Source organism: Salvelinus fontinalis, chromosome 38 (assembly GCF_029448725.1).
Source record: "Salvelinus fontinalis isolate EN_2023a chromosome 38, ASM2944872v1, whole genome shotgun sequence".
NCBI classification, from domain to species: domain Eukaryota; kingdom Metazoa; phylum Chordata; class Actinopteri; order Salmoniformes; family Salmonidae; genus Salvelinus; species Salvelinus fontinalis.
This window is the reverse complement of record NC_074702.1, coordinates 5,350,376-5,374,237: the sequence shown is the minus strand read 5'-3', so window position 1 is coordinate 5,374,237 and position 23,862 is coordinate 5,350,376. Positions and strand designations below refer to the sequence as shown.

General features: G+C 44.4%; 3 protein-coding genes across 7 annotated transcripts in view; all 3 read right to left on the bottom strand.

The window, feature by feature from the left end:
* LOC129837804 (kinesin-like protein KIF13A) overlaps positions 1–4,988 on the bottom strand; it is a 201,680-nt gene extending 196,692 nt beyond the window's left edge. For all 4 annotated transcript variants that reach the window (XM_055904246.1, XM_055904250.1, XM_055904249.1 and 1 more), the window contains exons 1-2: positions 4,410–4,988; positions 3,959–4,052 (exon numbers count right to left, since the gene is read on the bottom strand). In XM_055904246.1, the coding sequence (XP_055760221.1) occupies positions 3,959–4,052; positions 4,410–4,470 (155 nt within the window). In that variant the 5' untranslated portion in view covers positions 4,471–4,988. The remainder of the gene's footprint in view (positions 1–3,958; positions 4,053–4,409) is intronic.
* Positions 4,989–6,377: 1,389 nt separating this feature from the next.
* On the bottom strand, positions 6,378–8,345 carry LOC129837405 (E3 ubiquitin-protein ligase NHLRC1-like). Its single transcript, XM_055903545.1, has one exon. It carries the CDS (start codon positions 7,726–7,728, stop codon positions 6,481–6,483), a length of 1,248 nt encoding a protein of 415 aa, XP_055759520.1. The 5' UTR covers positions 7,729–8,345; the 3' UTR covers positions 6,378–6,480.
* A 1,231-nt stretch (positions 8,346–9,576) lies between these two features.
* The window catches only part of ptdss1a (phosphatidylserine synthase 1a), a 28,256-nt gene continuing 13,970 nt past the window's right edge, over positions 9,577–23,862 (bottom strand). For both annotated transcript variants that reach the window (XM_055904921.1, XM_055904922.1), the window contains 6 exons: positions 21,545–21,657; positions 21,199–21,264; positions 19,908–20,007; positions 18,575–18,643; positions 14,547–14,607; positions 9,577–12,640 (listed from right to left, as the gene is read on the bottom strand). In XM_055904921.1, the coding sequence (XP_055760896.1) occupies positions 12,546–12,640; positions 14,547–14,607; positions 18,575–18,643; positions 19,908–20,007; positions 21,199–21,264; positions 21,545–21,657 (504 nt within the window). In that variant the 3' untranslated portion in view covers positions 9,577–12,545. The remainder of the gene's footprint in view (positions 12,641–14,546; positions 14,608–18,574; positions 18,644–19,907; positions 20,008–21,198; positions 21,265–21,544; positions 21,658–23,862) is intronic.

Below are 23,862 nucleotides of genomic sequence, written 5' to 3'. Positions count from 1 at the left end.
GGTTAGATACAGTATGATAGGTTAGATACAGTATGATAGATAGGTTAGATACAGTATGATAGATAGGTTAGATACAGTATGATAGATAGGATAGATACAGTATGATAGATAGGTTAGATACAGTATGATAGGTTAGATACAGTATGATAGATAGGATATATACAGTATGATAGATAGGTTAGATACAGTATGATAGATAGGATAGATACAGTATGATAGATAGGTTAGATACAGTATGATAGATAGGTTAGATACAGTATGATATAGCTTTCATGGAACAATGTAGTGAGATAGGTTGGTTGATTATATCCCTCACCATTACTAAGCAACAAAACATAGGGACAAAATCGTGAGCGTCAGATGCATATTTCACTCCAGTCTGATGTGTGGTTAGACGGATGGCTGTTTATGTCTGTCTAGGCCATATTATATGGTTTCCCTTTAGAAAGTCACTTTGTGGGTGGAACGTGGAAGTGCATCTACTAAAAATACACACAAAGGTGGATCGAGGGCTGATTGGCTCAAGCTCTCGTCTTTGGCACCTCAGACACCGGCCACACCGGGCCTTTAAAAACAGAGGTTCTTACTTTCTGCTGATCCACTTCCCCTCGTTCTCCTGTTTCCTGACCGACTGTTGAGTAAGCTTCATAGAGAGACAGAGAGACCCAAGGAGCATCCCAAATGGAAACCTGTTCCATATATAGTGCACTATTTTTGGTGAAAAGTAATGCACCATATAGGGAATAGGGTGCAATTTGGGGTGCAGCCTGGGTTGTACACTCACTCCCAGCATGTGAAACACGAGAGGATGCTTACCTGTCTGTTTACTAGTTTACCTGGCTGGTGCAGCTCGATGCTATAGTGTACTAGTTTACCGGGCTGGTGCAGCACGGTGCGATAGTGTACTAGTTTACCTGGCTGGTGCAGCACGGTGCTATAGTGTACTAGTTTACCTGGCTGGTGCAGCTCGGTGCTATAGTGTACTAGTTTACCTGGCTGGTGCAGCACGGTGCTATAGTGTACTAGTTTACCTGGCTGGTGCAGCTCGGTGCTATAGTGTACTAGTTTACCTGGCTGGTGCAGCTCGGTGCTATAGTGTACTAGTTTACCTGGCTGGTGCAGCACGGTGCTATAGTGTACTAGTTTACCTGGCTGGTGCAGCTCGGTGCTATAGTGTACTAGTTTACCTGGCTGGTGCAGCACGGTGCTATAGTGTACTAGTTTACCTGGCTGGTGCAGCTCGGTGCTATAGTGTACTAGTTTACCTGGCTGGTGCAGCACGGTGCTATAGTGTACTAGTTTACCTGGCTGGTGCAGCACGGTGCTATAGTGTACTAGTTTACCTGGCTGGTGCAGCACGGTGCTATAGTGTACTAGTTTACCTGGCTGGTGCAGCTCGGTGCTATAGTGTACTAGTTTACCTGGCTGGTGCAGCTCGGTACTATAGTGTACTAGTTTACCTGGCTGGTGCAGCACGGTGCTATAGCGTACTAGTTTACCTGGCTGGTGCAGCACGGTGCTATAGTGTACTAGTTTACCTGGCTGGTCCAGCTCGGTGCTATAGTGTACTAGTTTACCTGGCTGGTCCCGCTCGGTGCTATAGTGTACTAGTTTACCTGGCTGGTGCAGCACGGTGCTATAGTGTACTAGTTTACCTGGCTGGTGCAGCACAGTGCTATAGTGTACTAGTTTACCTGGCTGGTGCAGCACGGTGCTATAGCGTACTAGTTTACCTGGCTGGTGCAGCACGGTGCTATAGTGTACTAGTTTTGACTATAGGGCCTGTGTTCTTCTGTATTTGTCTGACCTCATATAACTAGGGAATGAAGCTTCTGTCTGTGAGCAGCATGTGACTCTGGGTATGAGGCAGTAGTCTTACTGAGTAGAAGTATGATACTCTCTGTGCTACTGCTGCTACTAGCTACTGTACAATAGGCCAGTGTGTTGATAAGGTGTGAGGGATTTCCTTTAGTCATGGTTCTTCTCACTCCATGTACTGTCAGATGATCACTGTTTTAACCACGCTGTCGTAGTATGCCTCCAATAGACACTATGTATGCAGTAGGCTGGCCTACTGAGATTACACTTTGGGGAAATAATCCAGGTTAGTGGCTTGGGGTGGTCGAGCGGTGTTAGCCACAGCCTCTGGTTCCCATGTAGAGCTGTGACTACGGGTTTGTATCCAACACACTGCTTTAACACTCTCTCTGCCGTCCTTTCCTCTCTACCTCTCTCTCTCTCTCCTGTTCAATACACATCAAAAATACGAAAAGCGTAGGACTACCACTCCTTCAAAAAAAGAATCAAGGTTAGCTGTCAACTTGAATATTTACAAATCATAACATTCAAGATGCTTCCTCCCTCTCAGCCAATAGCAAGTGGAGGATAATTACTATGGCATGTTAAACTAGTTGTCCATCCCTAAGCCACAGCCCCTTTAACACCAAATGTGAAACTCACATGAAAAGTAATGGTGAAGAGACAGAGTCATGTCACGGGTGGTCAGCTGGTATGGAATTGTTTAGCTCTAGAATGAGTAGTTATTATGCTTTGGGTTCTGACTGAGACCACAAACTCTGTTTTCTTGGACACAATATGATATATTATTATATTCAAATTGGCTTAATTAGGCTAATTTATGTTTCCAAGTCCTGTAAACAATTATTCAATAGATGATTTACATAACAATCGTAAAAAATGATGATGAGGAAAAGCGCAAGTACAGTAAACAGGTAGGGCTGTAATTCAGCCACTGATGGCCTCTAGTTGCTGCATCTATTTATACAGTCTGTTGCGTTGGAATTTTGTCACAGTTCCAGCAGTTGGTTCGCTGTTGATTACTTTGTTGAGGAAAAGGTTTTGATCAGGTCCCGGTCATTCTCAAAGAAACAAGCGGGGGCTTCCACAGGACATTTAAAACATCTGGACAATCTAACATAGAATGATCTTAGTTCATTTGCTTGATTTTTAGGAGAACACAACAGAATATAAATACTTAAATCGGCTACAGTGTGGCTACAACAGCAGGCTTCGGGTCTATCGGATGTTATTAGGGCGTTATAGCGGGGCAACGCTGCAGAAATATTTCTTAAAGAGACAGTATCGAGAACAAGTCTAAACGGGGTGCTTGAGACGTCCCAACTCTGAGGTCACCACATTGAAGTTGAAATGTGAAACGGTTAAGGTAAGAGTTAGGTAAGGGTATGTTTAGGGTTAAGGTAAGGGTTAGGTAAGGGGTATGTTTAGGGTTAGTGTAAGGATTGGGTTAGGCAGTGTTTCCCAAACTCGGTCCTTGGGACCCCAAGGGGTGCACGTTTTGGTATTAGCCCTAACACTACACAACAAATTAAAATGATCAACACTTGATTAGGTAATTATTTGAAACAGCTTGTGTAGTGGTAGGGCAAAAAAAACTAAACGTGCACACCTTGGAGTCCCGAGGACCGAGTTTACCCTGGGTTAGAATAGGGACGTCCCATGGATCCCTTATAGTGCTAACCCTGCCGCGGAGCGAGGTGAAAGAACAAGTGATCGTGCATTATTAAGCCACTCAGTCACTTTCATCCCGGGGAGAAAACACATATTTTATTTTAAATTACACAGGGACGACGAACTTCGTTTTCACTGTTTTAAAGCTTGAAAAACTTCACAGGAAAACTCAACAAAAGTCCACTTTCAGTCCAGTTTCAGCCGGTGTTGAAAGTGTGCTTATGTCCTAATAACACAATCCCAGAAGAGTCCAGTCCAGAAGACTGAGAAAATAAAAACTCAACATTGTCTTTATATCCATCAAGTTAGCTGGGAAAAGTTGGTGCTCGAGGGACAGAGCTTGAGACGCACCCTAAATAGTAATGTCACCACCAAAATAAAAGAAGACGTTCTTCAAATGGGCCACAGGCACAAACAATATATAATAAAGACAGATCAGAATGTTGAATAACTGTAAATGTGTTTTTACCTGCTGTTTTCTCCTTTATTGTTTGAAGGCGGTGGATGCAGAACCGTTTGGTTATCCTCCATATCCACCACACATTTCGTATGCAGTTCGGTTTCTGCAGAGTTCAGAGCAAAGGTGTCTGTCTTGTTGAGAAAGTTTCCATACATTTCTAATCAAAGTAGCTAGCTAGTTAGCCTAATCATGTATCTACTTAAACAACATCTGACTGACACTTGGCAAGTTGGATTTATTTGCCCTTGTTTAAGATTAGAGGTAGCTAGCTACACTAGCCACATATAAGCAGCCTGTCATTTGGCTAGAAGACTTGGTTGCTAACTTTCTATCTGCAGCAAAAAATATATTTGGGATAAAGGCTAAAGAAGGAAACTAAAAACAAAAACGAGATAGCACGTATTAAATACAACTGTAACGTTTGCTGAGTTCTGGTTATTTTTCAGTTACGTTAACTTACCTCTCCGGTTCATTGGTCGGACTCTGACTGCAACTTTTACCTTGGTATCCGACATTTTCATCCCCTTTCCTCCCACCCTGGACTACCATCAATGTGTTAGCTAGCAAGCTATGCGCAAGCTATGGCTAGCCGTCTGGCTCTCCCCGTCCCCGAAAAGACCACTCCACTTTCAGGCCAGTTTCAGCCGGTGTTGAAAGTGTGCGTAAACCCTAATTACACAATCCCAAAAGAGTCCAGTCCAGAAGACTGAGAAAAGAAAAACTGAACATTGTCTTTATATCCATCAAGTTAGCGTCCTATGCTGATCCAGCACTGTGCTCCAGTCCCAGACAGCATCACAACCGCCATCTTCAAGTGGGAGCAGTTCGCACGATTGTCTCTCTGGCTGCTGGAGATCATGCGGTGCCTTAAGGCTATGCAACAAAAAAAGGATTTCTCATAACACGAACCGAACTGGCCAATATTGAGAAACCCAGCATGGGTGATCGGGAAAAGTCGGAAACAGTATCAGTGCACGCGCTTATGGGGTTCCAAAATATTGTGAAATGTGAAAAGCAGACTGTGTAAAATGTGTAAGAGGAAGAAGAAGAGGAGGAGAAAGTAGCCCTCCTCATCATTGGCCTGAAGTGACTAAACTTTTACTGATGCCCATCAAATTTGCTTTCTGTTTGCGGCCTTTTTATTGTCTGGGACTGGACCGGATAGCCTAGCCTACTTATTAACTGATACACCAGGAGTATAATCATTAGTCCAACACATTTTGCAAAGGAAACCGTTCACTCCAAACGGAAAAAGTTTTACAATGAAAACGAGAGTTTCAATTGGACAAATTCAGGTTTCGTTCCGTTTGGATCAGTTTGGATCGTAGGGAATACACCCTATGAAACAGAAAATGTGCAAATGACTTCCAAAAGTGTTCAAACAAATAGACTTAATTAAAAAATAAATGAAATAAATTAACCTTATGGCAACAGGTCTCCCTTGTAAAATAGATATTCTGACCTCAATGGTACTTCCTGGATAAATAAAGATGAATACAATGAGATGTATTGTCTAATTAGCACCAAGCTGTCAGTTAAAACATAACCAGAGATGAGCAATGTTCCTTAAATGTTCCTAAAATATGTCATGACATAGGTGCAGTCAGTGTAATCACGGTACAGTTTTACAATTAGTAGGCCTAGTTAATTTGCAAATCTCAGAAGTAATTATCCACCTGTCATGACCATGTCATTATCCACCTGTCATTGCCATGTTATTATCCACCTGTCATGACCATGTCATTATCCACCTGTCATTACCATGTTATTATCCACCTGTCATTACCATGTTATTATCCACCTGTCATTACCATGTTATTATCCACCTGTCATGACCATGTTATTATCCACCTGTCATGACCATGTTATTATCCACCTGTCATGACCATGTTATTATCCACCTGTCATGACCATGTTATTATCCACCTGTCATTGCCATGTTATTATCCACCTGTCATGACCATGTCATTATCCACCTGTCATTACCATGTTATTATCCACCTGTCATGACCATGTTATTATCCACCTGTCATGACCATGTTATTATCCACCTGTCATGACCATGTTATTATCCACCTGTCATGACCATGTCATTATCCACCTGTCATTACCATGTTATTATCCGCCTGTCATTACCATGTTATTATCCACCTGTCATTACCATGTTATTATCCGCCTGTCATTACCATGTTATTATCCACCTGTCATTACCATGTCATTATCGACCTGTCATTACCATGGTATTATCCACATGTCATTACCATGTTATTACAAAGTATTAAGGTCACTTGAAAATGGGAGGAGAGCACAAACACCCCACCGTATTAATGCTCTTCATTTCATTCTTTCCAACAGCGTTCAAAAAGAAAAACGTGCTATTCACACTCAAAACAATCCTCTTAAAACATTTATATAATTTTAATCTGGATTTTATTGTGTTACATCACAACAGTGGAATCACCAGTCATTATGCATTTTGTTTATGTATTTTTTCACAATACAAGTCAGCCAGACAGCTAACTCTTCCTACATCATTTTCGGACTAGAATAGCATCCGGTTGAACTGAATACATCTTCACTGCATGGTCTCCACTGTCTAAAACAATCAGCGTGTTCTGTGCTGTGGCGACCAGCCCCACCGGGCGAACCAAGTCTTCACTGACCAGGGGGGTTAGGACCGCGCCGTTCTGGAGCTTTCCCAAACTCCAAATCAACCCACGCTGGGAGTCTATCACGATCACATCCCCGTCCCTGTCAAAGGCCACGGCAGACATATAGGGCCACACTGAGGCCCCCAGGCTCAGAGTAAAGCTGTCTATCTGAGAGAGCATGTTAAAGTCTTTGTTGAATATTGTCAGTCTGGTAGGCCGGGGGCCATTTGGAGGTTGTGTGGTGGTGAGCCCCAGTGTCTCCACCAGGGCTATGTTCCCGGTCACCCGACAGCAGGCCACTGCCTTGGGCCGCTGGAGGTCGGTTATGACCGCTCGGTTCATCAGAGTCACGCCACGGGCAAAGTCCACCACAACCTGGGAGAGCGTGCCTGCCTGGATGTCAGTGACCAGGATATGTCCACAGCTGTCCACGTCCACCCCCCAGGGCATCTGGAAGGAATCCCACACCGCCAGAACATAACTCCCCCTGGTGGTGAACACTTTCACTGCACCGTCACCGGCATCCGTCACAACCACATACCCACTGGGAGTCACCGCCACATCCACCGGGTGACACACCTCCCCGTGGCCGCGACCCCTCCGCCCAAACCCGTGCAGCCGCCTGCCCTGAGGCCCGAATACCACCACCCTCCTTTCTCCATCGTGCACCACCACCATGGTCCCAGAGGACCCGAACACGGCCACCCCTGTGGGGTTGATCAGGGACCCCCAGCCACCGAAGGCTGAGCGAAGCCGCAGAGCTCCAGAGCCCAGACCTCCGACCCAGCCGCTGCCTCCTCTGACCCGATGAGGGACAGGTGACCTGGGGGAGCGGGAGAGCAGAAGATCCTGGAGGTCTGTCAGCGCCTGGCAGTGGGAGGTGCTGTCAACGTCACACAGCTGCCGGCAGAAAGGGCACTCAAGCTTCTTGAGGACGGGGTGGGAGAGCGCCCGGACACATTCCAGACAGAGCACATGGCCGCAGGACAGGTTCTGAGGCCGGCGTTCCTTCTGCCGTGGGTTATACTTCTCGAAGCAGACTTTACACTCCAGCAGGTTGACGTGGATCTCTCTCAGGAGGATCCCCTCTGTTCTCAGTGAGGAAGGAGGAACAGGAACATCAGCCATAATAGTGTAGATATCCTCTCTTTTACTTTACCCAACGGCAGTCACAGTGTCAGCTCTGCTGCAGACTCTTTACCCAACGGCAGTCACAGTGTCAGCTCTGCTGCAGTCTCTTTACCCAACGGCAGTCAGTGTCAGCTCTGCTGCAGTCTCTTTACCCAACGGCAGTCACAGTGTCAGCTCTGCTTACGTCTCTTTACCCAACGGCAGTCACAGTGTCAGTTCTGCTGCAGTCTCTTTACCCAACGGCAGTCACAGTGTCAGTTCTGCTGCAGTCTCTTTATCCAACGGCAGTCACAGTGTCAGCTCTGCTGCAGTCTCTTTATCCAACGGCAGTCAGTGTCAGCTCTGCTTCAGTCTCTTTATCCAACGGCAGTCAGTGTCAGCTCTGCTGCAGTCTCTTTACCCAACGGCAGTCACAGTGTCAGTTCTGCTGCAGTCTCTTTACCCAACGGCAGTCACAGTGTCAGCTCTGCTGCAGTCTGCTATGGCTGGAAAGTATTTTTGAGAAAAAACGGAGGAAATATGTTGAAAGTCAGAGAGGGAAAGAGAGAGGAGGAAAGAGACAGAGAGAGGAAAACACAACACCGGTGACATTTTGAAAGTCTGAGAGCACTGGCCTCCTGTAGGCCCAGGCTGTCATGTGACTTTGACACAGTGGGCAGGCTCACTCTGAGGCCCTCTACTGCCCTCTAGTGGAAAGAGATGTCACACAGGTCTGAGGAACAATTCAGTGACTTCTGGAATCTCTGAGTCATGCAGTAAAACAATCAACACTAGTCTGGATGGTAATGGGTAGCTTCTGAAAGGACTTCTGTTTGTCAGAATAGACACAAGTACTCAGTGATTTAGGGGCCCTCTGCTAGGTACTCCACATTACTCTGTGTGACTTCAAAACCATCATCCTGTCATTTCTAGTCTATCGTCAGTCATCGCTTCAACTTCTTCCTGACTTGGCAGCAGCATCCATTAACAGTTTGTTGAAATCTATCTCTTTATAGGTCAGAACACGGCAGCTATTTCTGTCTGTTCCCTGGTGTGCCGAACCGAGTGAAATCTGATCCCTCTGGCTTCTTCTCAAACGGCACCCTACTCCCTATATAGTGCACTACCTCTGACCGGCACCCAATGGTTCCTGGTCAAAAGTGGTGCACTGTATAGGGACACGGGTTCCGTTTGGGACAGGTTGGTTGAGTGGTGAGGAAGGACAGCTCCAGAGCAGGCGCACTTCCCTCTCCTGCTGGAGAGCAGACCCCCTTCCAGAGGTCAATCCAGGTAATTACACTTCTACTGGACTAATCTCAGCAACACAAAAACAAATCTCACTTGAGTGCTGGCCAAGCTACTTCATCTCCACAAGACTAGGGCTTTGTCCACACAAGGGCCTAACTGGACAGTGGCAAGCAAGTTAAAATAAATACCTGGAGTTGGACAAGCTATTAACTATAGTGCTTTATACGTAGTGATTAGGCCTGTATGCAGATACTGTACCCTGGATAACAAAAATACAGCTTTGGTATTTGGAGGAACCCAGAGTAAGGGCCCCACATGTGTTGTATAATTATTGTGTAAATAGCTCAATATTTTGGAACCACCATGTGAGCTGGAACCAGGAAGTATTCCACTATACATTATGTGCATATTATAATAATTCAGCCCTATCAACCTTTTCAACTCTGAACCCTTGAATCACAAGGGGAGTTACAGAGAACGGATATGTCTTGAGAATGGATAAGAACACATAACAAAGGCCTTTGTACAAAGGCTATAGGTTTTAAACTCATTAACACAGCACAAGGTATTTCTAATGAGACATATAGTCTACAAGACAATTGAAGAGGAAATACAAAACATTTTTAATAAAGTTTTATTAATTCAGAGTGAAAAAACAAACACAAGTCTCCTTTTCGAGAGGGATTGTTTTGGCAAAATGGCATCTTCATTCCAGAAACAACATGCCATATTCTATAGAGCCAGGGAGTCTGGTCCATGCTACCTGTGGATGAGTGTCAGTGTCTGATATTGACATGAGAGAAATATGTGTGTTGAGATGATGGCTATGGATGAATACTTCTAAAATGCACCCTTCTACCCTCCCTTGAAATATTCACTTATCTGACAACTGGATGGGTGATAATAGCTCAGAGTGCCATCACTAAACTCCATTCATCAAACCACATTTCTCAGTAATTATATGCAATTTTGTATGCAAAAGAGTAGCTTAAAGACAGTTATGTCAGAACAGTGTCGACTCTAAGGGAGCTATGATGGATGCATTCTAAGAGTATTAACCAGGCCCAGTGACTGACAAACCTTTACTTGAGCAAAAAGTCACGAGGGGGTGTGGTATATGGCCAATATACCACGGCTAAGGGCTGTTCTTATGCACGACTCAACCCGAAGTGCTAGGACACAGCCCGTAGCCGTGGTATATTGGCCATATACCACAAACCCCAGAGGTGCCTTACTGCTATTATAAAACTGGTTACCAACGTAATTAGAGCAGTAAAAATAAAAAATGAAATGTAGTAGGCTGAATACAAACTGCATAAAAAGTGTGAAGTGTAAAAAATAACAAAACTACATAAATACAGGCACAAGGGCGTTGAATTACAAATGTTTACAGCAACACTGAAAAAAGACATTGTGAATACTGGCTTACTGATGTGGTGTGACACTGACGCAAAGACCATTTGTTTTCACTACTACTGTAGTACATCTGTAGCATCCCCCAGTCCCTCCCGAGACACTCGGATCCATTTCCACACTTAGCCATGCAAAATGCCATGAAGGTGAGAACGAGAGCGTCCACATCGTAGTAAAACAAAGCTACCTGCCTGCACAGACAGACCAAGCTCCAACTATGAACGACTGGCCTCGTCATTTCCTGTAAAAAGACAGCAGCCCGGATGTGAAGGGAGAGGAAGGTTGCATCCTAAATGGCATCAAAATCCCTTTATAGTGCACTACTTTTTGACCAGGGCCCATAGGACTCTGGTCAAAGGTAGTGCACTATACAGGGAATATGGTGCCATTTGGGATGACACATAATAAATCACACAAAGGTCATGACGATGATTTCACAAAACACGCAAAACAAAACATTACAGTAAATGTACGGCGTCTCCAAAACAACGGAAGTCAACAGCTTATATGGAGCTGGTGGAGCGCAAAGACAATTCTTTGACCCAGGAGGTCAAACACAAAAATCAGAAACGCCCGTCCTTCCAAGCCAAAGCAGCTTTGCATTAAAATCCTGGTGCCATATGTACCAAGCATCTCTACTCCGACAGTAGAGTGCTGATCTAGGATCAGTTTGAGTATTTTAGAGCATACTGAGTACGATTACATTGACGGGGGGGACCTGATCCTAGATCAGCACTCCTACTCAGATGTTTGATACATACAGCCTCTGTTCACATTCCTCTCTTTGTTCAAGTCATAAAAACAAACCAAAAATGGTGAACACTTACAAATATGAAACTGATGATGAAGAGTTGGCCCGATGGTGAACAACAGCAGCCCTACAGTAGTCAACATGAGAGTCCAACTTCTGATATTACACAGCTATATAACGTCTGCTTCCGAAATGGCACCTTATTGTCTTCTTGGTGCAGTACATTGGACTGGGGTCTGGTCAATCTTAGTGCACTATATAGAGAATAGGGTTCCATTTACATACAGTAGTTTGATGGAGGAAGGGGGGGGGGGGGGCTATGTCAAAAACCCTCACATTTCCAGAACAGGGTGAATAATGGAAGCCGTATTGTTCAGGGAGAAATCCAAACCAGTCTAACTGGAATGAATGGCAGTCGAGGCAGAATCCTCATTTGACTTCTACAGGAAAATAAAAGGCATGTGATATCAGAAATGTTGAATGTAATCATCAATCTAAAATAGTCCTAATTATGAATACAGTTTATACAGGTTTTATACACATTTTGATATAGCCTCTATAATATATGTAAACAGACCATAAATGTCAAAGCTGTTGTTGTTTTCTTGGAAAACTGTGAGTGTCACTATGATACAATATCAATAGCCAACTTGTTGCATTTACAACTAGCCTAAGTCCAACCAGCCAGTGTATGGATTGTTTGAATGGAATGTTGGCATATTGAATGTTAATTTGACAAATTAATTGAATCATTCCTCTAAAAGCTGTCCGGTTAGCTAGCTAACAAACATACACTGCAGACAAATTCTTCCATTTCATTATTTTACACAATATCTTATCCATGGTTGACCACCTCCCTGACCAAAATGGCTGACAGCCTGTAGACCACCATAAGAAGGTTCATATCCATTCTAGTATTCTAATTCTATGGGCTGAAGCACATGAAAGATATATGGTATAGGATAAACGTAGTTCTCCAATCACAGTAGTTTACCAACTCCTGTACAATGGAACATGCATTCTTCTGTTCCGACTGAGGATAAGCAATATTGCCACCACACACACACACACACACATGCTTACGCAGACACACACAAACTGATCAGCAGTAGGGTAGGTAGGAGCTCATGTGAACCACCAGTAGGTATCTGTGTGGTTCTCTGATCTATAGGCCACACCCCCCCTCTCTCCTTCCTCTACAACCCTGCATGGACATGGTGTCTGTCTATCCTGTCCACTGACCATGCCCCTAACCTGGGCCCACTCTCCCCTCTTATGGATGGGTGCTTCTCCATACGTTAGAATGCACAGGGAAAGTGTTGTCTATCCTTTCTTTCTCTTCCAACATGCACCTCTTCCTCTGTGGTCCGGGGTTCTGACAGGAGAAGAGGGCGGGACTCCACCCTGAGTGGCAGGGCTAGCATTACTTCTTCCCCAGCCCATTGGTGGATTTGTTCTTCCCTGAGCTCCGCCCACGCTGCCTGGTGGGAGGAGCCTCAACCTCAGAATGCAGTTCTCCTGCAAGGTTTAAGTTGAGAATTAGGTTTAAGTTTAGGATTAGGTTCAGGTTTATTAGAACATATTGGTACATATCTAGAAAACACATCAAATGTGACGTCACACAATATAAAACAGTAAAAAGATATTGACTGCATCCTAAATGGCACCTTATTGCCTATACAGTGCACTAATTTTGACCAGAGCCCTATGGGTAGTGTGCACTGTAGAGGATGCCATTTGCGACACAACCAAGATGTCTAAATATACAGACAGTGCACCATCATAAAGTCATACACAACAAATAGGCACAGCCAAAGAACAGAGTGAGTGAGGGAAAGATTCTCATCGTTTTAATGTTCATATTGTGTCTGTGTTGAACAATTCGCAAAGACATCTCTAATGGACGACACATTTTGATGGTTGAACATAGTTCAAAGTAGAGGTGTGTTTCCATTGGATAAGAGGCAAGTTCCCCAATCAAACCACTAGAGGTCAGACTACTACCTAACTATATTTACAGTAAACCCTTCCAGTCAACCACTAGAGGTCAGACTACTACCTAACTATATTTACAGTAAACCCTCCCAATCAACCACTAGAGGTCAGACTACTACCTAACTATATTTACAGTAAACCCTTCCAGTCAACCACTAGAGGTCAGACTACTACCTAACTATATTTACAGTAAACCCTCCCAGTCAACCACTAGAGGTCAGACTACTACCTAACTATATTTACAGTAAACCCTCCCAGTCAACCACTAGAGGTCAGACTACTACCTAACTATATTTACAGTAAACCCTTCCAGTCAACCACTAGAGGTCAGACTACTACCTAACTATATTTACAGTAAACCCTCCCAGTCAACCACTAGAGGTCAGACTACTACCTAACTATATTTACAGTAAACCCTCCCAGTCAACCACTAGAGGTCAGACTACTACCTAACTATATTTACAGTAAACCCTCCCAGTCAACCACTAGAGGTCAGACTACTACCTAACTATATTTACAGTAAACCCTCCCAGTCGACCACTAGAGGTCAGACTACTACCTAACTATATTTACAGTAAACCCTCCCAGTCAACCACTAGAGGTCAGACTACTACCTAACTATATTTACAGTAAACCCTCCCAGTCAACCACTAGAGGTCAGACTACTACCTAACTATATTTACAGTAAACCCTCCCAGTCAACCACTAGAGGTCAGACTACTACCTAACTATATTTACAGTAAACCCTCCCAGTCAACCACTAGGTCAGACTACTACCTAACTATATTTACAGTAAACCCTCCCAGTCAACCACTAGGTCAGACTACTACCTAACTATATTTACAGTAAACCCTCCCAGTCAACCACTAGGTCAGACTACTACCTAACTATATTTACAGTAAACCCTCCCAGTCAACCACTAGAGGTCAGACTACTACCTAACTATATTTACAGTAAACCCTCCCAGTCAACCACTAGAGGTCAGACTACTACCTAACTATATTTACAGTAAACCCTCCCAGTCAACCACTAGGTCAGACTACTACCTAACTATATTTACAATAAACCCTCCCAGTCAACCACTAGGTCAGACTACTACCTAACTATATTTACAGTAAACCCTCCCAGTCAACCACTAGGTCAGACTACTACCTAACTATATTTACAGTAAACCCTCTCAGTCAACCACTTGAGGTCAGACTATTACCTAACTGTATTTACAGTAAACCCCCCCAGTCAACCACTTGAGGTCAGACTACTACCTAACTATATTTACACTCAACACTCCCAGTCTCAGATTGGATGAAACTCAAGTTACCCAACAATGGGAGACATAAATAACAAAAAAATGGCATATTACATATGAAACCCATTAATAATCACCTGCATGTGTTTAAACCGAGAGGATGAATAGAGACACCATAGTTACCTTTCCCTTGTTCTGACACAAAGTCCTCATTGTAGTTGCTGTCCTCACATTCAGAGTAGCTCTGTAAAACACAGGAGGGGTCAGAACAGACATGTCACTGACATATGGCTGAGAGAACGCTACACAGCCAACAGCCAGCTGATCCAGCCATAGGCAAGAGTCCCAAATGGCATCCTCCCCCCTATACTGTATAGTGCACTAGAGTCCTGGTGAAAGTAGTGCACTAGGTTATATAGGGAGTAGGGTGCCATTTGGGACATGGCCAAAGTCATTGGAGTGAATCCAAGGTTAATAATCTACAGATGAAAAGCTGTGACATCCTGTCATATTCTCTATAGATGAACCACAAGGTCATATTCCCTGAAGACTAAACTACACAGTGAGTCAGCTAGTTTATGTTGGAACTGTAAAAACAACAGGTGTGGAGACTGCCATTCACAGCGCGGTTAAAACGAGGGTGAAACAACATTCTACACAAATCCTGGTTTCTGTAGAAAAGCTTTCCAGTTGGCTATGAGGACTTCTCAGAGAACTCTCTCAAACCCTCTCTCTGGCCCTGGGACTTTAAGCCGCAGCAAACTTGGCTAGGCAAACTGAACGAGTGTGCTCGCATACTCCCTTAAAAAGACCTTCGCTTGAAAAACAGCAATACTACCGTTTGTCCATCTTGAGATGCCGTAGCCAGATGCTTCAAAATAGTCAGAATTAATCTAAGATTACTCAAGAAATCTGTCATTAATTTAGACGTTTTTGCAGTGACCTTAGTCGCTCAATTAAGCAAACTAAATTAGACGCACAAATATCAACCCCCCCCCCACCAAAAATTAAATGCTAACCTCCCCTGTTATTGTAATGGTGAGAGGTTAGCGTGTCTTGGGGGTATGATATAAAATGCTAACCTCCCCTGTTATTGTAATGGTGAGAGGTTAGCGTGTCTTGGGGGTATGATATAAAATGCTAACCTCCCTTGCTATTGTAAAATGGTGAGAGGTTAGCGTGTCTTGGGGTATGATATAAAATGCTAACCTCCCCTGTTATTGTAATGGTGAGAGGTTAGCGTGTCTTGGGGGTATGATATAAAATGCTAACCTCCCCTGTTATTGTAATGGTGAGAGGTTAGCGTGTCTTGGGGGTATGATATAAAATGCTAACCTCCCCTGTTATTGTAATGGTGAGAGGTTAGCGTGTCTTTGGGGTATGATATAAAATGCTAACCTCCCCTGTTATGGTAATGGTGAGAGGTTAGCGTGTCTTTGGGGTATGATATAAAATGCTAACCTCCCTTGCTATTGTAAAATGGTGAGAGGTTAGCGTGTCTTGGGGTATGATATAAAATGCTAACCTCCCCTGTTATTGTAATGGTGAGAGGTTAGCGTGTCTTGGGGGTATGATATAAAATGCTAACCTCCCCTGTTATTGTAATGGTGAGAGGTTAGCGTGTCTTGGGGGTATGATATAAAATGCTAACCTCCCCTGTTATTGTAATGGTGAGAGGTTAGCGTGTCTTTGGGGTATGATATAAAATGCTAACCTCCCCTGTTATGGTAATGGTGAGAGGTTAGCGTGTCTTTGGGGTATGATATAAAATGCTAACCTCCCCTGTTATTGTAATGGTGAGAGGTTAGCGTGTCTTGGTGTATGATATAAAATCCTAACCTCCCCTGTTATTGTAATGGTGAGAGGTTAGCGTGTCTTGGGGTATGATATAAAATGCTAACCTCCCCTGTTATTGTAATGGTGAGAGGTTAGCGTGTCTTTGGGGTATGATATAAAATGCTAACCTCCCCTGTTATTGTAATGGTGAGAGGTTAGCGTGTCTTTGGGGTATGATATAAAATGCTAACCTCCCCTGTTATTGTAACGGTGAGAGGTTAGCGTGTCTTGGTTAGCATGTCTTAGTTCCAGGGACATGTTGTCTAAATGACCTGGGATAGTCACAGTTCCAGGGACATGTGTTCTAAATGACCTGGGATAGTCACAGTTCCAGGGACATGTGTTCTAAATGACCTGGGATAGTCACAGTTCCAGGGACATGTTGTCTAAATGACCTGGGATAGTCACAGTTCCAGGGACATGTGTTCTAAATGACCTGGGATAGTCACAGTTCCAGGGACATGTGTTCTAAATGACCTGGGATAGTCACAGTTCCAGGGACATGTTGTCTAAATGACCTGGGATAGTCACAGTTCCAGGGACATGTGTTCTAAATGACCTGGGATAGTCACAGTTCCAGGGACATGCGTTCTAAATGACCTGGGATAGTCACAGTTCCAGGGACATGTGTTCTAAATGGCCTGGGACAGTCACAGTTCCAGGGACATGTGTTCTAAATGGCCTGGGATAGTCACAGTTCCAGAGACATGTGTTCTAAATGACATGGGATAGTCACAGTTCCAGGGACATGTGTTCTAAATGACCTGGGATAGTCACAGTTCCAGGGACATGTGTTCTAAATGACCTGGGATAGTCACAGTTCCAGGGACATGTTGTCTAAATGGCCTGGGATAGTCACAGTTCCAGGGACATATGTTCTAAATGACCTGGGATAGTCACAGTTCCAGGGAGATGTGTTCTAAATGGCCTGGGATAGTCACAGTTCCAGGGATATGTGTTCTAAATGGCCTGGGATAGTCACAGTTCCAGAGAGATGTGTTCTAAATGGCCTGGGATAGTCACAGTTCCAGAGACCTGTGTTCTAAATGGCCTGGGATAGTCACAGTTCCAGGGAGATGTGTTCTAAATGGCCTGGGATAGTCACAGTTCCAGGGATATGTGTTCTAAATGGCCTGGGATAGTCACAGTTCAAGGGACATGTGTTCTAAATGACCTGGGATAGTCACAGTTCCAGGGAGATGTGTTCTAAATGGCCTGGGATAGTCACAGTTCCAGGGATATGTGTTCTAAATGGCCTGGGATAGTCACAGTTCCAGGGACATGTGTTCTAAATGGCCTGGGATAGTCACAGTTCCAGGGAGATGTGTTCTAAATGACCTGGGATAGTCACAGTTCCAGGGATATGTGTTCTAAATGACCTGGGATAGTCACAGTTCCAGGGACATGTGTTCTAGATGACCTGGGATAGTCACAGTTCCAGAGACATGTGTTCTAAATGGCCTGGGATAGTCACAGTTCCAGGGACATGTTGTCTAAATGACCTGGGATAGTCACAGTTCCAGGGACATGTTGTCTAAATGACCTGGGATAGTCACAGTTCCAGGGACATGTGTTCTAAATGGCCTGGGATAGTCACAGTTCCAGGGACATGTGTTCTAAATGACCTGGGATAGTCACAGTTCCAGGGACATGTGTTCTAAATGACCTGGGATAGTCACAGTTCCAGGGACATGTGTTCTAAATGACCTGGGATAGTCACAGTTCCAGGGACATGTGTTCTAAATGGCCTGGGACAGTCACAGTTCCAGGGACATGTGTTCTAAATGGCCTGGGACAGTCACAGTTCCAGGGACATGTTGTCTAAATGGCCTGGGATAGTCACAGTTCCAGGGAGATGTGTTCTAAATGACCTGGGATAGTCACAGTTCCAGCGAGATGTGTTCTAAATGACCTGGGATAGTCACAGTTCCAGGGACATGTGTTCTAAATGACCTGGGATAGTCACAGTTCCAGGGACATGTTGTCTAAATGACCTGGGATAGTCACAGTTCCAGGGACATGTTGTCTAAATGACCTGGGATAGTCACAGTTCCAGGGACATGTGTTCTAAATGGCCTGGGATAGTCACAGTTCCAGGGACATGTTGTCTAAATGACCTGGGATAGTCACAGTTCCAGGGACATGTGTTCTAAATGGCCTGGGATAGTCACAGTTCCAGGGAGATGTGTTCTAAACGGCCTGGGATAGTCACAGTTCCAGTGACATGTGTTCTAAATGGCCTGGGATAGTCACAGTTCCAGAGACATGTGTTCTAAGCGATGAATAAAGGTACATGTATATGGAGAATGGTTGCAGAAGGACCATCCTGTAGTCAATGAAGTGTAGTTCATATCTAGCCTGGTATGTCAGCATACCTTCTCTTTGGGGCCATAGATCTCTGCATACCACACCATCCCATACAGACACAGGAATGTGATTAAGGCCTGGGAGGAGAGGAGACAGAGTTAAGGCCACAGTCAGTTCAAGGTCAAGTTTCAGCTTTATCATCCTGGAGGGAAATTGGTTGAAACAATAGTCAAAACATAAAATAGAAAAATGTACATATACATAGATAGATCTATGAATAGGACAACTACAGCCTGGTAGGTTATCCTGTCACCATCTAATACTAGGACAACTACAGCCCTGGTAGGTTAACCTGTCACCATCTAATACTAGGGCAACTACAGCCCTGGTAGGTTATCCTGTCACCATCTAATACTAGGGCAACTACAGCCCTGGTAGGTTAACCTGTCACCATCTAATACTAGGGCAACTACAGCCCTGGTAGGTTAACCTGTCACCATCTAATACTAGGGCAACTACAGCCCTGGTAGGTTAACCTGTCACCATCTAATACTAGGGCAACTACAGCCCTGGTAGGTTATCCTGTCAACATCTAATACTAGGGCAACTACAGCCCTGGTAGGTTATCCTGTCAACATCTAATACTAGGACAACTACAGCCCTGGTAGGTTGGTCCAACAGTCACGTGCTCTTAAGGATGACGAAGCTATTTACGGTACATTAAATATGACAAGAAACGGACTGGTCTGCTAACATAGTGATATGTACTTTTAGAGACCTGAACAACTGTTTGGAGACTAGCTTTACTATGTACATAAACAAACCAGTTGGACATGACAGCTGTGTGGAGACTGGTTTGTTTATGTACATAGTAAAACTACATGGACATGACAGCTGTGTGGAGACTGGTATGTTGATGTACATAGTAAAACTACTTGGACATGACAGCTGTGTGGAGACTGGTATGTTTATGTACATAGTAAAACTACTTGGACATGACAGCTGTGTGGAGACTGGTATGTTGATGTACATAGTAAAACTACTTGGACATGACAGCTGTATGGAGACTGGTATGTTGATGTACATAGTAAAACTACTTGGACATGACAGCTGTGTGGAGACTGGTATGTTTATGTACATAGTAAAACTACTTGGACATGACAGCTGTGTGGAGACTGGTATGTTGATGTACATAGTAAAACTACTTGGACATGACAGCTGTGTGGAGACTGGTATGTTGATGTACATAGTAAAACTACTTGGACATGACAGCTGTGTGGAGACTGGTATGTTGATGTACATAGTAAAACTACTTGGACATGACAGCTGTGTGGAGACTGGTATGTTGATGTACATAGTAAAACTACTTGGACATGACAGCTGTGTGGAGACCATTCTTACCACGCACACCAGCCACACCAGCACATAGAGGACCTGGGTCTTGGAGAACAGCTCCATTCCAAACTTTATACACGCCAAGGCCTCCAGGAACGCTATGGCCCTGTGATGTCAACAAACACACGTCACACACTACAGCTAAGGCTGCTGGGAAATCAGCCAGCTATATCTGTGTCCCAAATAGTTCCCTATTCCCTCCATGGTGGATAACCTGGTCTAAAGTAGTGCACTATAAAGGGAATAGGGTACCTGTTGGGACGCACCCTATGACACCTGTCACCCGGCTGGGTGGTGACATGACAGAGTGAGGGAGAGGAGGGTGAGGGGTGAGAGAGGCAGAGCGAGAGGTAAGCTGATGCCCATGGAAACATGAAACCAGTCCATCTACATGGTCAGATGTTAACATTGCCAACAGCCTTTACTCTAGTGGGAGCTGGAGGGAATAAGTAAGATATTAAGATCCAACCTAAATAAAAATACTGACAACAGTACACATGCCACACGCACAATGGAAACATGATAGACAGCATTTTAATGGGATTTAATGGGGGGGAAATTAAACCTGTACATTGACCCAGTACTCCCTGTGTATAGCCTCGTTATTGTATTGTGTTACTTTACTTTATTTAGTAAATATTTTCTTAACTCCATTTTTTTTAAATGCCATTGTTGGTTAAGGGCTTGTAAGTAAGCATTTCACAGTAAGGTCTACACCTGTTGTATTCAGCACACGTGACAAATAAAGTTTGATTTAGAGAAGTGTATGTATATCTAAACATAAATAACAGTCAGAATACACACATCTACTAACTTAGTGATTGCAGTATTATAGAGTATTCTACCCTACACACTCCTACATCATGTGTCCAAGTAATGACTTTAATACTCAGGGTTTAGCTGGGGGATAATGGAGGCCATTGTTTTGGAGTGCTTCACTGCCAGACTGTCTGTGTATGTGTGTGTGACTGTGTGTGTACAGCCCTAACCAGCTAGAGTTTCTCAGTCCTCCAGGCTGTTGAAGGTGCGTTGACATTAGCCTCCATCCCCCATGTCTTCACCCTCACACGGCTACAGTTTACATACAAACACACAGCCCAGCGGTAGAACCACACCGACAAAGAGCCATGTTCAGTTGTTGACTGAAGGTAAATCATCGACCTGACGGCTGGCTACTGCAGACGGAAATGTGTATTGTAGTTTAATGGTGGAGAACACAGACAGCAGAGTATACAGCTTTATCTCCTCAGACGTCATCTACTGTTGTCATGGTAGTAGCTAATGAAATAACACTCACCCAAACACCCAGCACTGTGTCCCAACACGCTTACACTGTGTGTCTGTGAGGTAGGCATAGTACTGCCTGAAAAACACGGGGAGAAAACACCACAACCGGTCAGGACAAATACAGGATGGAAAGACAGACATGTGACCCAGTTTACCACAGACAGAGAGCGGTCCTCTCATAGCCATTAACTCTAGACATGTTGAGATGGAAGAAGAACTCTGATGTTTGACAAACACTGACGCTATGACTGATGACTTTTCTAAAGACTGGTGCAGAAGGGGTGCAAATTGGGAGAGAAGGGGGGGCAGAGGAGAGGGGGGGGGGGGATCAGCCCAGACGAGGGGTGAGGTCCTACCTCACGGTGGGAGCTGTGATGATGCCGATGAAGAGGATCCGACACCAGCTGAGGGCGTGGCACGCCGGGAACACAAATATGTGCTTCAGGAAGAATGTGTTCAACTCTGTCAGCTATGGAGAAACATAGAGAGAGAGAGTTATCACAGATACTATCACAAAGCCCCCCCCCCCCCCCACACACACACAGGTCTCTACAGAGCTCCCCCCCTCCCACACAGGGCTCTACAGAGCTCCCCCCTCCCACACAGGGCTCTACAGAGTCATCGTCCCCCCCACACAGGGCTCTACAGAGCTCCCCCCCCTCCACACACAGGGCTCTACAGAGCTCCCCCCCAGCCACCATTTTACTCACATATGCAATTAAATATGTTACTGTGCGACCTTGAATATTAATTTAGGAGCACTTGAAGGATTCTAGCTTTATTAGATCAAATCATGTTCATTGTGCTCCTAAATGTCTTGGTGTGTGACTACCTTTCTCAACCGAGGCACCAGTGCTACTTGGAAAAAATGTCAGCGTCGAGCCCTGCCGCATTTCAATCACACAGCCACAAATGATTACATTTTTTTGTAATTTTACTAGGGAAGTCCGTTAAGAACAAATTCTTATTTTCAATGACGGCCTAGGAACAGTGGGTTAACTTCCTTGTTCAGGGGCAGAACGACAGATTTTGACCTTGGCAGCTTGGGTATTCGATCTAGCAACCTTTTGGTTACTGGCCCAATGCTCTAACCACTAGGCTACCTGCCACCCCAACTAACTCCTCCCTCTCTCTACCTATCAAATGAGGAAGTAGAATAAATAACCTAGCTATGCAATACAAACTAGAACAGTAAACCATGTCAACAATTCGGACCCACCCACTCACAGTTTGACCCTGCGCTTCTCATCATCCACAGTACAGCATAATGAAGAGACTGGAACCAGACTGTCTCAACACGCTGTCATTTGGCCCTGAGCCTGTGTGTGTGTGTGTGTCTCTCAGTGTAGAGAGAGTCTTATTTGGCCCTGAGCCTGTCTAGAGGCCCTCTGGAGAGAAAGCAGCTAAACAGTAGCAACTCCTGAGGACTCTCTCTCTCTACCTTTGCTCTCCCCTCCTATCTACTCACCCACCCCTCCACAGTCTCACCCCACTCTCTCCCCCCACCCCTCGTCAAGCTAATCTCAAAGACTGGGTAATTACTATTTCAAGCCCCCAGCGTGTTGGGAACGGGAGACAGAGGGGGGAGGGGGGGGGGGGGGGAGAGAGAGAGAGAGGAGAGAAAGACTAGTCCTTTTCACCACCACACAAAAAGCAGAGAAGCTGCTCAGCTTTTCATCGCCATGGCAGCCAGTATTGAGGATAAAGGGGGGGGGGGGGGGGGGGGGTGAAGGAGTATTGGCAGCTATGGGGGGCTCTCTGGCTGGGACCTGGATTGTATTCATTGGCAACAAATAGAAGACAACGGACTAAAACAGGGAGGGACTACTAGAACTTTTCCAACAAGAAATGCTCATTTTCATTTTCCATTGCAAAAATGGTTTTGCTACAGTGTTCCCTAATGAATATGACCCTGGGTTAATGATGGAAAGCACTGGAACTTATTCAAGTTCACCATCTTTTCATCCCCCCCACGGTGTGGTGGGGCGCTGTCCTCGTCCAGAAACTGTCCACCCAGTCACATGTCATCCGGCTAGTTAATCACTTTAAGTAATGAGTTTTCAATAAGAACACGCCAGGCAGAATACCCATTATACAGTACCATCTATACAGTACCATCTATACAGTACAAGTACAGTACCATCTATACAGTACCATCTATACAGTACCAGTACAGTACCATCTCTACAGTACCATCTCTACAGTACCAGTGTTGTACCATCTATACAGTTCCATCTATATAGTACCAGTACAGTACCATCTATACAGTTCCATCTATATAGTACCAGTACAGTACCATCTATACAGTACCATCTATACAGTACCATCTATACAGTACCATCTATACAGTACCAGTACAGTACCATCTATACAGTACCATCTATACAGTACCAGTACAGTACCATCTATACAGTACCATCTATACAGTACCATCTATACAGTACCAGTGTTGTACCATCTATACAGTTCCATCTATATAGCACCAGTACCAGTACCATCTATACAGTTCCATCTATATAGTACCAGTACCAGTACCATCTATACAGTACCATCTATACAGTACCAGTGTTGTACCATCTATACAGTTCCATCTATACAGTACCAGTGTTGTACCATCTATATAGTACCATCTATACAGTTCCATTTATACAGTACCAGTACAGTACCATCTATA

Coding starts and splice junctions, on each gene's coding strand:
- LOC129837405 (XM_055903545.1), bottom strand. CDS start 7,728: ATGGCTGATGTTCCTGTTCCTCCTTCCTCACTGAGAACAGAGGGGATC.